Below are 15,711 nucleotides of genomic sequence, written 5' to 3'. Positions count from 1 at the left end.
CAAGACTAAGTCTAAAAAAAAAAAAAAAAAAAAAGAAATTAAGGAAATTAATCCAACATAAGATAAATAACCATAAAAACTTCAAATTCTTGGATTCAGGGATTCTGTAAAATGAAAAACCTTGATAGGCAGCTGCTTTTGTGAAATACTGAAGCACAAAATGAAGAGAAAGAATGTGAAACTGAGTCTCTGAAAAGAAAAACTAGTCTAAAATCTTTTAGAGACACATAAGTCAGGCAATCTCAAGGTTAAATTTCTCGGGACCCTCACATTTTATCAACAGGAAAACTAAATATACTTCACATTCAGGATGGGGGGGAAAAAAAAAAACAAGGATCTACATTCAGTAAGAATCCACATCTAAGAAAATCCTTATGGGGAGACAGAAGGAACAGTAAGAGACAGGGTCAACGTCCAAGTCCCACTCTGTGTTCAACCACTAAGGCAGAAGCTGCGGAGAGGGAAAGCAACAAATTGATCCCAGTGAGGAAGAACCTCTCCCTGCTTTGGACCTGCTAGAGGGCAATCAAGCTTCAGGCATAGAAATCCCCAGGTAATTACCACAGCCAACCCAACTAGCCAAATTTCAAATATAGAAGAAACAAATGAATCAAAATGCATTAAAAATTTTTAAATGTTTTATTTCTCTAGGAAGCATATTGTTTATAGACATTACGTATCTACAATAACAAAACAGAAAAATTTTAAAATACCTTTCAGCAAACAGCAACTTCACTAAGCCACAGAAATCAAAAATGTTACCACAGTTCCACACTATGATTTTTCAGTTTCTTCATCCTAACAGTTTTTTACCTTTAGAGAAATGAGGAAAAGTTTTCTTCAATTCTTATACATGTGACTGGTCTTCCTATTTGTATTACTCTAACACATTTCTTAAAAATCTTTAAAGAAGCAACCACTACAAATTCATTCTCTTTGTAGCAAACACTTTAATTTCTACAATATGGATTAATGCCATCAACTGGAAATATCAATCAAAACCAACAAGGACACTTATTTATACTGAAGGTCTGAACTAAGAATATTACTAGCTATTTTCTTTCAACTGGACTTAAGGAAGACTTGAGAGATATTTTATTTCTCTTTCCAAAATGCCTATATACTATTGCCTTTGGAATGTCCTGACTGGCTCCTTCCAACAGCCCAGGAGAAGTGAAGTGCCAATGCTGCCATTCCATTCCAGCCAACATTCTAAATCCCTGTATGTCTGAGAGAGAACTCCTTTCGTTGATCCATATTTAACAAACATTCACAGCATGCATACAGTATACACTGTGCTATGGTGTTCACCTTGAAAGAGCTCATCACAGCCAGAATTGTCTGAGAGGAAGAGGTGACGCTTAAGATAGACTATTTCATGCTCGGCACCCATAGCTCAGTGGTTACGGCGCCAGCCGCATACACCAAGGCTGGCGGGCTCTAACCTGACCTGTGCCAGCTAAACAACAATGACAACTGCAACAAAAAAATAGCCAGGCATTGTGGCAGGCACCTGTAGTCCCAGCTACCTGGGGGGTGAGGCAAGAGAATCGTTTAAGCCACGAGTTAGTTGTTGCTGTGAGCTATGACGCTACTGCACTCTACTGAGGGTGACATAGTGAGACTCTGTCTCTCACACACACATAAAAAAAAAAAAGGATTGACTATTTCAGGAGGTAAGCTGACAATGAGAAGAAAGAACAAATGGGGAGGCATGGAGTTGGGGGAGAGTAACAACATATACTTAGGCCTAGAACTAGGAACATAAAACATTATACTCAGTTTATTCACAAAACTCTAGCCATTTTGGTATAGGTGCAGTGAGATTAATTGTATGTCATGCTATATGGCTTTATTATATTTATCCTCCAAGTGTTGGGGAACAATGAAGGGGACAAGAAGGAAAACCGTGTAGAGAAGTTGACAAATAAGGCCTGAGACTTGAAAAGTCCAATAAATAAAATGATAAAGACAACATATAAACATTTTGTGGTATGTTCATACAGTGGAATGTTACTCAGCAATAAAAATTAATGTACTACTGATACACTCACAACAACACAGACAAAACTCAAAAACACTGTATTGTATTAAAAAAGCCAGATACAAGAGTACATATATAATTCTGTGTATATAAAGTCTAATAACAGGCAAAACTAACTATGCTGAAAGAATTCAGAAAGATACCTCGAGGGGAAAAGCTACTGGATTGGAAAGGGGGAAAGCACAAGAAACTTTCTGGAATAATAAAATGTTCCACATCTTGACCTAGACAGTGGTTACATGTGTGAATATAAATGTAAAAAGCCATTCAGCCCTGTATTTCAAATTTTATACATTACTATATGAAAATTATATAATAAAAAAAGCATATATACTAGTATTATAAAGTCAGAATAAGTTAATCCAATGCCATTCCATATACAACACTGAATTCACAAAAAATCAGGACAAAGGCTCTAAGAGACCCTGTATATTCACCTAGCAAACAAAATCAAGTACAAAAGTTTGTTTGCTTCTCCACTTCAAGACATATAGGCAATTATTCTTTATAACACATACTGTAAGAATAAACTACTATCCTGAAAGAAAAAGAAATAGCCCACTCTTAACCAAAACACTAAGATTTTTCCACATAGCAGTACCTAACCCATGAGAGGTACCATAATGATCACTAAGGCACTAATAGAAATTAGAGCACACTAAGATTCTTCCAACTACCTCCACTACTATTACCATGTAATAGCAATACAAGGGAAACTTTGCTTCAAAGGATGCCTGAACTATTAATTGAGGTTCCATTATTTAAGTGCGTATTAGTCAACTACAGCACTTTTCATCTAATACTGCTTTTTTGTTTAAAAAAAAGTTGAGATCAGTGAGATCAGCAAATTTTAGACTGCTGGAAAACATGTTAGAGAAAAATCAAGTTAACTGTAATTTTATCAAGGTATGCTTTTTACTGTTTATATCCTAATGCTATATTCACTTTCCAATAGATAGTAAATGTGGTTTGTTTTTTTTTTAACATTTCCACAGCTTATATTACTGAAAAGCACTCTTTCACACACCAGGCCAAAACTCCATGATCACAATCTAATTTTTTGGATGTCAAAGGAAAGTTAATCAGAATGCTACATTAGAAAGTCATTACATTGAAACACTCATCAGAAAAACATTAAAATAGTAATTTATAATTCTGAACATGGCATTACAAAAATAAATTACAATTTGGTGAATTTAACCAATTTGTGAAAGTGCTTCATTAACAGTAAAAACAAAGCAATGAATACAGGTGAGAACAATGAAGCAATCAAACAAATCTCTTACTAAACTAAATTAAAACACTGGAAACTTGGATGCTTTAAGTTACCTCAACATAAAAAAAGAAAAACTAAGAATTTAGTTCCCTCTAAATCAATTGGACCAATCATATTACAAAATCAATTCTTATTTAAAAATTCTTTGATTCTGAAATCAAAGGCACATTTTCAAGACATGATTTTTGGGTATTATTCCTACCTTGATATGTATGTAACATTTAACAAAGTAGTCTCGTACTTACCTAGATTTTGCCTTATTAACATCTTGGTTCAAGAACAATCTCATCCAAAATTAAATCAAACCTGAAAGAAAAGACCATTGTTTAGTTTTTTTTTCCAGGTATAAATAACTGTATCTATAATACACTATACTTTTAAATTAAAAACTGCATGCAAATCAAATTTATTCTTGATAAAACTGCAAAAGTGTTCAACTAAAACATGATCATTCTAACCTTCTGAAAACTATTCCTCAGTATGTTTTTTTTTTCAAGAAATAATAATCAATTCAAATGAGGAACCTAAACTTTCTAATTCTTTTTTGAAAATTTCTACAATAACTTGTTTTTATTAATTTTAATATTATGGCAATAAGTAAATTTATTAATAACACACTTCTTTCTAGATCATTATTTACCTAAGATTTTGACATACAAAAAATAACAAAAAGCAAAAGACAGAAAAGACAGTACGGAATGCATAAAAGTGCATACTGAGAGTAATCATAGCAATAGTTAACACTGATTAAATACCATCCCAATGCCAACTACCATTATTCAAGAAAACAGCACGTATTGATACATTCCTACTACTTCTATTTAGTATAAAGTGACTTCTACCCTAACAATCCACTAAACATGTACTTGCCAAAAATATGTACCACGATTAATTTTACCAAATTTTACAAGTTCTAAAAACTCAGTATGTTGTACCGTAAACTCTACACATCTCCCCAAACCTGAAACCAGTGTGGTGTTCTGAATTCTCTAGTCTTAAAAAATGGCACCATCACACCTACTTCCATTCTCAACCTAGATTTACATAACTGTTCTATTTGCAACTCACTATCTTTTTTTTTGGTTTGTTTCAGGTTAATTGAGGATACAAAGAATTAGGTTACACTGCTTGCATTTGTTAGGTAAAGTCCATCTCCAACTCCCTATCATCTCAAAATTGTTCTTCCCAGAACTATACAGTGGTTATCTTAAACATGTCACATCTATGCTTCAAGTTCTGTAATAGTGGCCTGTCAATGTCATTACTCTCCCATTCACTCCATGTTTCTACCATACCAAAACTCCTCAATTCCCAGACTGGCCCCAATTCTCTCAGCTTTCACACCTTTTTACATGGTGAGCTGTAACTACCTACCTGTAACTACCTTCTATCTCTCTTTAACTTTGCTATCATCTTTTAACTAGCCCTTCATTATTTAGCTTAGTCACTCTGGCAGGTTCTTCATTTTTAATTCCTTCAGCTGTATAAAACTATGTTTTTAAGTTTGCTATAGAACTCCTAAAAAGCTCTTTATTAGCCCTTTCCATTTACTTGTGTGTACTGTGAACTACAGTGTGGACACACTGAGGGTAAGAATTCATTTATTTCACTTCAGCATTCTCACTGGCTGGCACACAATAAAAGCATAGCAATGTGGGCTGAATAAAAGATCCAAATTTTGTGTCATATCCCAAAATGTACTTGGGATATATAAGATAATCAAGTAAACAAACTAATGAGTTCAGTGCACACATCTCTCATAGGAGGGAAAAAAATTGTATCACTTCTAGATACATTAACATTACTTTGTGAAATAACCACATTTAAGTAAAAACACAACCCAGTGCAATTTTTATTGAGTGATTAATTAATTTCACTGATTATCAAAAACAAGATCTGGGAACTAAATGTTTCTATCCCTACAAAAAACAAAGTTTGTGGACTAGAAATCCTAGACTAATTCAATATTAGCCTTAAGCACAAAAGGGTTGGAGAGGAAAGTAAAATGGTTTTAGTACTAATACTGTCAATAATCTAGAAAAGTAGATCTCAAACTTTAGTGTGCATCAAAATCATCTGGAAGGCTTACTGCACACAGATTGCTAGGCCACGCCCTCAGAGTTTCTAATTCAATACATCTACATCGGAACCTGAGAATTTTCATTTCTAATAAATGCCTAAAGTGATGCTAACCACACACAAAACCACAGACCTAGAATTTTCTGCATAGTATCTGGAAAAGACAAAAATGTTCTACCACCCGATGACATCAACCTCCACCTACCCAGAACCAAGACATTGGTACCTGTCACAAACTAAACTATAAATCAAAGCAAGAAAGTCTACTATAAATTGCTAAATATGATAGACTGAAAAATGGTCCTATAAAAGATATCTACCTCTTAATCCCTGAAGCCTGTGAATATTAATTTATGTGTCAAAAAAAAAAGTCTTGGCTCGGCGCCTGTGGCTCAAGTGGCTAAGGTGCCAGTCACATATACCTAAGGTGGCGGGTTCAAATCCAGCCCGGGCCCACCAAACAACGACGACAGCTGCAACCAAAAAATAGCCAGGCATTGTGGTGGGCGCCTGTGGTCCCAGCTACTTGGGAGGCTGAGGCAGGAGACTCACTTGAGCCCAGGAGTTGGAGGTTGCTGTGACCTGTGATGCCACAGCACTCTACCCAGGGGGGATAGCTTGAGGCTATGTCTCAAAAAAAAAAAAAAAAAAAGTCTTTGAAGACATTACCCTGGATTATTTGGGAAGGCCCTACCTAAATGCAATTCCATACACCCTTATGAGAATGAAGCAGGAGAAAATCTGACTACCCACAGAAAAGATGATGTGAAGACAACATAGAGATTCAAAAATTCTGGCCTTCAAGACTGGAAGGATGTGGGCCACAGCCAGCAATGCCAGCAGCCACCAGAATGAGCAAAAGGCAAGGAACACATTCTCCTCTAGAGCCTCTATTCAGAAGGAACATAGCCTTGACCTCACCTTGATTTTGGCACACTAATACTGATTTTGGACTTCTGGTCTCCAGAACAATGAGAGAATAAATTTCTGTTGTTTTAATCACCTGGTTTTTGGCAATTTTTTTTTTTTTTTTTTGAGACAGAGACTCAAGCTGTTGCTCTGGGTAGAGTGCTGTGATGCCACGGCAACCCCCAACTCACAGCGACCCCCAACTCCTGGGCTCAAGAGATTCTCCTGCCTCTACCTCCCAAGTAGCTGGGACTACAGGCATCCACCACAACGCCTGGCTATTTTTTCTGGTTGCAACCGTCATTGTTGCTTGGCAGGCCCAGGCTGGATTCAAACCCACCAGCTCGGGTGTATGTGGCTGGTGCCTTAGCCACTTGAGCCACAGGCGCTGAGCCTATGGCAATTTGTTAAAGCAACCATACATACTAATATACAGAAGTCGGCAGATTTCAAGGAGATAAATCGGAAACATACCTACATAAAAGGTATAATGGTTTGGACTGTGTCCCCCTCAAAATTAATAATATTGAAGCCCCAACCCTAAATACGACCATATATTTGGAGCCAGAGCCTTTCAGGAGATAACTAAATTAAGTAAGGCCATAAGGACGGGCCTCATCCACTAACCTGTCCAAGAAGTGATACCACGCATGCACACAGGGGACAGGCTAGCTGCAAGGAGAGGCCTCAGGAGAAAGAAAATCTGCCACCACCCCGATCTTGAACTCTCGTCTTCAGAACTGTGAGAAAATAAATTCCTGTTGTTTAAGCCGCCCAGCCTGTGGTTTTTTGTTATGACCATACTCACAGGCTAATAATATTAAAAAAATACATAGTTGGCACAACAATGTAAATGTATTTAATGCCATACAATAGTATACTTAAAAAAAGTAAAAGCATATATACACAAACACCACAAACTGACTTAAACTATTTTATATTTTTGCCTTGCTCTGATTGTAAATTATACCTTAATACATGAAAACATGAAAAAAATCTTCTAAATGCCTTTGTTTCCCACAAACAAAACCAGAACATTTTACACATATTTTTTATTCATTTTTAAAATTTTATTTTAAATTGACAAATTGCACATCTTTTATACTTATGGGGTACAATGTTTTGATATGTATTTACATTGTGGAATGACTAAATCATACCAATTAAATCTATCATCTCACTTTTTTGTGGTGAAAACACTTAAAATCCATCCACTTAGCAACTCTGAAATACACAATATACTGCTACTGTATTTTTTAGAGTCACCTTTCTGTACAATAGATTACTAAAATGTATTCCTAACTAAAATTTTGTACCATTTTATCAACATCTCTCCTTTCTCCATATTCCCTGCCCCCTTCAGCCTCAGAAAACCACCATTCTACTCTCTTCTTTTATGAGTTCAACTTTTTTAGAATCCACATTTAAGTGAAATCATGGGTATCTGATTTACTGTGCCTGGTTTATTTCACTTAGCATAGGTTCATCTATGATGATTCAAATGACAGAATTTTCTTGTGTTTTCAGGCGCAATCCTATCCCATTGGGTATATACCACATTCTCTTTATCCGGATTACTTCTGTATCGTAGATATTATGAATAATGCTACAATAAATGTGAAAATGCAGATACCTCTGTAGCACATCGACTTCAATTCCTTTAGCTATATACTGGGAAGTAGATTACTGGATCCTTTGAAAATTCTGTTTAGTTTTCTGAGGAACCTCCATATTGTTTTCCATAATGGTTGTAGTAATTGACATTCCCGCCAACAAAACACACAAAGGTTTCCTTTTCTCCATATCCTTGCTAATATTTGTTATTTTTCATCTTTTTGATAAGTGATTAAACATATTTTTTAAAAAGGACATTATAAGGAAGTTTGATAGAAAACTTTAAAATCCATATCTAACAAATAAAACAATTCAAATATTCTTTAGGTAAGTGGTAGGGGGCAGGTATAGAACAAAGGAAATTCTTAAAGTAGTTAATATAGCTGGGTTTACCTCAATAGGATTTTAGGAGAATACCTGAATGTAAAAATGACAAATATGTTCTCCCAAAAACCCATAGCCACAGTCTAACCATTATAAAAACATCAAATTCCAAGAAATGGAATCTGACCAATTCCAAAATTAGTATCTGACCAATATTCCTTAAAACTGCTAAGGTCATCCAAAACAACACCTTGAGGAACCTTAAGTAGACAACTAAAGCATGAAAACCTACTCCAGGAGGTCGAGGCGTGTAGTTTGCTTGAGCTCAGGAGTTCCAGACCAGCCTGAGCTAGAGCAAGACCCCATCTCTAAAAATAGCCGGGCACTGATGGTAGACACCTGTAGTCCCAGCTACTCAGGAGGCTGAGGCGAGAGGATCGCTTGAGCCCAAGAATTTGAAGTTGCTTTGAGCTATGACAGTCGGTACTCTACAAAGTAAGACGAAAGAAAGAAAAGAAAAGAAAACAGAGAGATGAGAGAGAGAGAAGGCAAGCCAAATGGAATATACCTTGGAACAGAAAAAGTAACAACTCAGGAAACCTGAAAAAACTATGGTTTTAGTTAACAATAATGTACCAATATTGGTTCATTAATTTTAACAAACATACCAAGCTAATGTAAGATGTTAATAACAGGAAAAAAGTTGGGGGGAGTGTGAAAATATGGAACCTTCTATACTATCCTGCTCAAATTTTTTTTTAATCTGAAACCTTTGAAAAATAATGTTGATCAATTTTCAAAAATATTTTAAATATGAACAGACATGACCATATTTTAGAAAATTAAACACTGAAAATTCAAAACCTTCAGAATTAAATTCAAAAGTTCAGATACACCCCAAAAATGTGTACAAGGTAGAAGTCGCAACAAATTTGCAAAGACTGAAATAACTGCAAGTATCTTCTCTAACCACAATGGAATGAAACTAAACACCAACAGCTGAAGGAAAACAGAAAACTCTACACATCTGGAGATTAAAACAATTTATGCTGATCTAACCAATGGTTGAAAAAAGAAATCATGAGAGGAATTCAAAAAATATCTAAAGACAAGGGAAAACAAAACACAACATATCATTTATGGGATGTAGCAGCCTAAACTTACATTAAAAAAGATCTCACATCAATCACAACTTAATTTTAGGCCAGATGCGGTAGCTCACAGCTATAATCCAACAGTCTGGGAGGCCGAGGCGGGTACGCTGCCTGAGCTCACTGAGTTCAAGACCAGTCTGAGCTTGCTCGAGATCCCACATCTAAGAAACAAATAAACAAACAAAATAGCGAGGCATTGTGGTGGGAGCCTGTACTCCCAAGTACTCAGGAGGCTGAGGCAAGAAAATCACTTGAGCCCAAGAGTGTGAGGTTGCTATGAGCTATGCAGCCATGGCAACTCTACCAGGGCAACTTAGTGAGACTGTCTCAAAAAAAAATTTTACACGTCAAGGGACTAGAAAAATAAGAACAAAGCAAACCAAGTCAAATACCAGAAAGAAGGAAATGATAAAATTAGGGCAGAGATAAACGAAACAGAGAATGGAAAACAGAGGGGGTAAAAAATAAAACCAATGAAACCTAGAGTTTTATTTTTTTTTAAACATTAACAAAATTGACAAACCCTTACCTAGACTAAGAAAAAGAGAAAAGATTGATTGAAATAATTAAAATCAGAAATGAAAAAGGAGACATTACATATGATGCCAAAGGATTACAAGAAAATGCTATGAATGAACCATACATCAACAAATTGGATCATCTAGAAGAAATGGATATATCCCTGAAAACATAAACCTAAAAAAATATATATTATGACAAATAAAAATTCTCAATGGCCTATAAGTAGAAAGGAAATTGGCTGCACTAATAAAAAACTTTCCAACTATGAAAAGACTAGGACTAGATGGTTTCACGGGAGAATTCTACCAAACATTTTAAGATACCCCCAATTTTCCTCAAACTCTTACAAAGAATTGAAGAGGAGAGAACACTTCAAATTCATTCTCCAAGGTCAATATTACCCTAATCCCAAAACCAGACAAAGGCACGAGAAAAAAAGTACAAACCAATTATCACCGTTGAGATTACTGACATAAAAATCTTCAACAAAACACTAGCAAAACAAATTTAACAGCACATTGAAAAAATTACACACAATGACCAACCACTATTTATTCTTGCAATGCAAGGATTTTTCAGTTTACGAAAACTAATCAATGTTATCTACTACCTTAATAGAATGAAAGAGGAGAAATCACCCCCAGTTGATACAGAAAAAGAATTTGACAAAATTCAACATCATTTCATTATAAAAATATTCAACAAATTAGGAATAAAAGGAAAACTACTTCAACATGTATGTATGTATGAAAAGCCCACATCTAACATCATACTCAATGATGAAAAGAGTGAAAGCTTTTCCAGTACTGGCCAGAACATCTAGGCAAGAAAAAGAAATAAAATATATTCAAATTAGAAAGTAGTAAAATTATTCCTGTTTTAAGATGTGAACTTAAATACAGAAAACCCTGTATTTTCAAAGATCAAAACCATCAACTGTTAAATAGTTTCAGCAAAGTTGTAGGATACAAAAATCACACACACAAAAAAATCAATTGCATTTCTATTCACTAACAATGACCAATTGAAAAAGGAAATTAAGAAAATAATTCCATGCACAGTATCAAAAAGAATAAAACACTTAAGAATTAACCTAGGATGCAATAGACGTGCACACTGAAAACTATTAAACATTACTAAAAGTAACCAGTACACAAATAAATGGAAAGATATCTTGTGTCCAGAGAGTGGAAGACTTACTGTTAAACGTGCATTCTACTCAAAGCAATCTACAGATTCAGCAAAATCCCTGTCAAGATCCCACTGGCATTTTCAGCAAAAATGGAAAATCCTATCCTTAAGTTTATATGGAATCTCAAAAAAAATCTAAAAAAAAAAAAACCCATATAGAGGAAGTTAGATTTTACCTTTCCTAATTTTAAAACATACTAAAGACTATCATAATCAAGATGGTGGTGGTACTAGCCTCAACACAGATATACTATAAATCAATGTAACAAAATAGCCCAGAAAATACCTTTGCATCTAAGGTCAAATGGTTTTTGACAAAGGTGTCAAGGCTACACAATATAAAGAGAATGGTCTCTTCAACAAATGGCATTCAGAAAACCCAACATCCATAAGCAAAAGAATGAAGGTGGATTGTTCCTTTACACCAGGCGTCCTCAAACTAGGGTCTGCGGGCCACATGCAGTCCACCTGGGATACTTATCCAGCGCGCCAGGTGTTTCTGCCGCCACTGCCTGTCCTGCTTAGCAGTCGACTTGTCCCAGGGCCCGCAGTTTGGCCCCCTAACAGTCAGCTGGACTGGCCCCCTGTTTAAAAAGTTTGAGGACCCCTGCTTTACACCACATACAAAGTTTGACTAAAAAATGGATAAACATCAAAACATAAGACCTTAGAAGAAAACAGAAAAATGCTTCAGGACATTTGATTTAGCTAGTCATTTTCTGAATATAACACCCAAAACACAAGGCAACAAAAGTTCATCAAAATTCAACAAATGGGACTACATCAAACTCAAAATCTTCTGTACATCAAAGGAAACAATCAACAGAATGAAAAGACAACCCACGTTAACAGGGGAAAAAATGGCAAATCATGTATCTGATAAGGAGTTAACAGTCAAAATATATAAGGAACTCATACCCAAGAGTAACACAAAATGGCCCTATTTAAAAATGGACAAAGGGTAGCGCCCATAGCTCAGTGAGTAGGGCGTCAGCCACATGCACCAAGGCTGGCAGGTTCGAACCCTGCCTGAACCTGCTAAAACAATGACAGCTACAATGACAACAAAAAAAAAAATGGTGGGCATTGTGGCGGCTGTCTGTAGTCCCAGCTTCTTTGGAGGCTGAGGCAAGGGAATCGCTTAAGGCTTGGTGCCTATAGCTCAGTGGTTACGGCGCCAGCCACATACACCAAGTCTGGCAGGTCTGAACCTAGCCAGGGCCTGCTAAACAATGACAACTACAATTTTAAAAAAAATAGCTGGGCATGTGGCAAGTGCCTATAGTCCCAGCTACTTGGGAGGCTAAGGAAAGAGGATCGCTTGAGCCCAAGAGTATGAGCTATGATGCCATAGCACCCTACTAAGGGTGACAATGTGAGACTCTGTCTCAATTTAAAAAAAAAAAAGTTCTACAGTTGTATTATACAATGTGTATACATTTAATACTACTAAACTATATACCTAACAATTAAAATGGTAAATTTAATGATATGGGGTCCTTTTTAATCACAATAAAAAATAAATAAATATTAAGGTGAAAAAACACACACCAGAAAACTTTTGGAGGTGACAAATGTATTATCTTATTTGTGAAGATGGCTTCCTGAGTTTACACAGGTCAAAAATGGTCAAATTGTACACTTTAAATATGCATACTTCACTGCATGAAAATGCCTCAATAAATCTGTTTTTAATACCTCAATAGTAACAAAGCAATCCAATTACAAAGTACAAGGATTTAAAGTAACACTTCTGATGTACACAGCCACGATTTAATAAAGAAAAATAAAAATAAAACAACACTTCACCAACTATATATAAAACACAAGTAAGCATATGAAAAGATGCTTAGTATCTGTTGTCCCTAGGAAAGTGCAAAATAAATCTTTAAGAGTTATTACTAACACAACTGATGAATGACTAAAATTAATACAAGTATTGGTAAACAAGCGGAGGAACTAAAACTCTCACACATCATATGAGAAGATAAAATGGTACAATCACATTATGAAACAGTTTCATCATCTTTTTTTCTTTTTGAGACAGAGTCTCACTCTGCTGCCCTCGGTAGAATGCTGTGGTGTCACAGCTCATAGCAACCTCAAACTCTTGGGCTCAAGGGATCCTCTTACCTCAGCCTCCCAAGTAGCTTGGACTATAGGTGCCCGCCACAACACCCTGCTATTTTTTGGTTGTAGTTGTCATTGTTGTTTAGCGGGCCCAGGCCAGGCTCAAACCTGCCAGCTTCAGTGTATGTGACCAGCAGCCTACTCACTGAGCTACGGGCACCAAGCCATCCTTAGCCTAGTTTCACTATTTCTTAAAATGTCTACAATATACCTGCTACACGATCCAGTCATTCCACTCCTAGGTATTCATCTAAACAAATGAAAGGATAAATCCATACAAAGACCTGTATATAAACCTTAATATAATCTGTAACAGTCAACAACTGGGGAAGAGGAAAATGTCCATCAACATGTGAATGCATGTCTCCACGTGGAGTAAGTAGGACGGAACTAGGGATACATACAACATGGAGAAATCTCAAATACTTACGTTGAGTAAAAACTCCAAACAAAAAGAGTACATATAGCATGATTTCATTTATATAAAATTATAGAATATGCAAACCATACTATAATTGACAGAAAGCAAATCAGTCATTGCCTGGGCACAAGGGAAGGAGTAAACAGGAAAGACTGCCAAGGGGCACAAGGAAACTTTTGAAAGTAAAGAATATATTCTTATCTTGACTATGGTGTTGTTTTCATGGGTGTATAGAAATACCAAATCTGTTCAAATTATACATTTTAAACGTGATTTGCTATGTCAATTATACTTCAACAAATCTTCTAATAATTCACAATATGCTAAGAATAAACAGAAAAGTCAAATCTTAAATTAAGAAAGTTAGAATAATGATAAATAGATACCGAAAGAACAATGTCATTTATAACCAAAAGCATATAAGTACAAATGAGCCATCTTTCAACAATTGATAATTTATCAACAACTAGTAATTACCTACCTACTTGGTGGTAATTCAATGCATAAACTATGCTTTCAAAATTTCAACAGCCATGCTTTATCAAGTATAGTAAAAAGTCATCTGAACTACTGGACAGATGATATAAATAATTTCTACCTGCCCCAACTTCTATATCCAAACACAATTCCTACTTAAATATAATTGGACCAGAACTAAACATTGAAAATTAAACTAATTTTACATACTGAATCAAAAAGCCCAATTGCAAAAACAGCCCAATTCTGCAGCATCCTTTGTTATCCATGCATTCAGCAATGATTTTGTAGTTTTTCCATCAAGAGGTAAAGTCCTTTCCCTGACCCCTTAACTCTGGTATTAATCTCATAAGGAACACCAGTCACCCTCTACCAGTTTTGAACTTGGGGCTCAGGAAGCCTTGCTTGCATGCTTATCCTCGCACTCTTGCTCTCAGCATCTTAGCACTGCTACGAGAGCAAGCCCACTCTGATCAGTAGGATGAGGGCAACCTTTATGTCCCACCTCTTCCTAGACCAGTGGTTCTCAACCTTCCTAATGTCACAACTCACAGTTTGAGAACGGCTGTCCTAGACCAAACAATAGCCGGCTAAACCACAGGCCATTCAAGATCAGCCTATAGCCAACCAACTCCCAAATGTGTCAAGGAACAACAGCCAAAAGAAGCAAAGCCACATTCCCAACCTGCTGCCAACTATAGATCATAAATGAGCCCAGCCAAAACCAGAAACATTGCCCAGCTGACTCACAGACTTGTTCCAGTAAGTTTGCTGCTTTAAATCACCAATTTTCAGAGTAATAGCCAACTGATAACTAATTCTAACTTAATACCGTAAGTTTGTTCTTGTTTTTTTGTTGAGATAGAATCTATGTCACCCTTGATAGACTGCTGGGGCATCACAGCTTACAGCAACTTCAAACTCCTAGGCTAGGCGGCACCTGTGGCTCAGTGGGTAGAGTACCAGCCACATATACAGAGAGTGGTAGGTTTGAACCTGGCCCCAGCTAAACTGCAACAACAAAAAAAATAGTGGGCATTGTGGTGGACACCTGTAGTCCCAGCTACTTGGGAGGCTGAGGCAAGAGAATCCCCTAAGCTCAGGAGTTGGAGGTTGCTGTGAGCTGTGACACCATGCACTCTACCAAGGGTGATAAAGTAAGACTCTGCCTCTAAAAAAAAAAAAAAAAAAAAAAAACTCTTGGGCTGAAGCAATTCTCTTACCTCAATCTCCCAAGTAGCTGGGATTACAGGCACCCGCCACAATGCCTGGCTATTTTTTGTTGTTGTTGTTGCACTTGTCATTGTTGTTCAGCTAGCCCGGGCTGAGTTCAAATCTGCTGTCCTTGATGTATGTGGCTGGCGCCATAACCAATGTGCTACGGGAGCTGAGCCATTGATACCATAAGTTTTTATCTCCAGAAGAGATTAGATTAGATTAACAATTGATCTAGTTATCGTAACTTTTGTGGATGTTTTTGTCTGTATGTTTTGAGACAGTCTCTCTTTGTTGCCCTGGGTAGAGTACCAAGGCATCACAGCAAACAGCAACCTCAAACTCTTGCCTCAGC

The 15,711-nt window shown here is 36.4% G+C and overlaps 1 protein-coding gene across 7 annotated transcripts in view; it reads right to left on the bottom strand.

The window, feature by feature from the left end:
* The window catches only part of ZNF644 (zinc finger protein 644), a 108,968-nt gene that overhangs the window by 66,370 nt on the left and 26,887 nt on the right, over nt 1–15,711 (bottom strand). For 4 of the 7 annotated variants that reach the window (XR_002771865.1, XM_003784166.2, XM_012801757.1 and 1 more), the window contains exon 2: nt 3,566–3,626. Coding sequence is in view for 6 of the 7 variants with exons in the window: in XM_003784166.2 (XP_003784214.1) it covers nt 3,566–3,609 (44 nt within the window). In the remaining variant the exon portion in view is untranslated. Of the gene's footprint in view, nt 1–3,565; nt 3,627–6,935; nt 7,061–15,711 lie in introns of those variants that run through there. The other 3 variants (XM_023509800.1, XM_023509798.1, XM_023509799.1) reach the window with 2 other exon arrangements.

This window comes from Otolemur garnettii, unplaced genomic scaffold, assembly GCF_000181295.1.
Source record: "Otolemur garnettii isolate 467f Iridium unplaced genomic scaffold, OtoGar3 scaffold00010, whole genome shotgun sequence".
NCBI classification, from domain to species: Eukaryota; Metazoa; Chordata; class Mammalia; order Primates; family Galagidae; genus Otolemur; species Otolemur garnettii.
The sequence above is the reverse complement of the archived record's forward strand: the minus strand, read 5'-3'. Positions and strand labels throughout refer to the sequence as shown.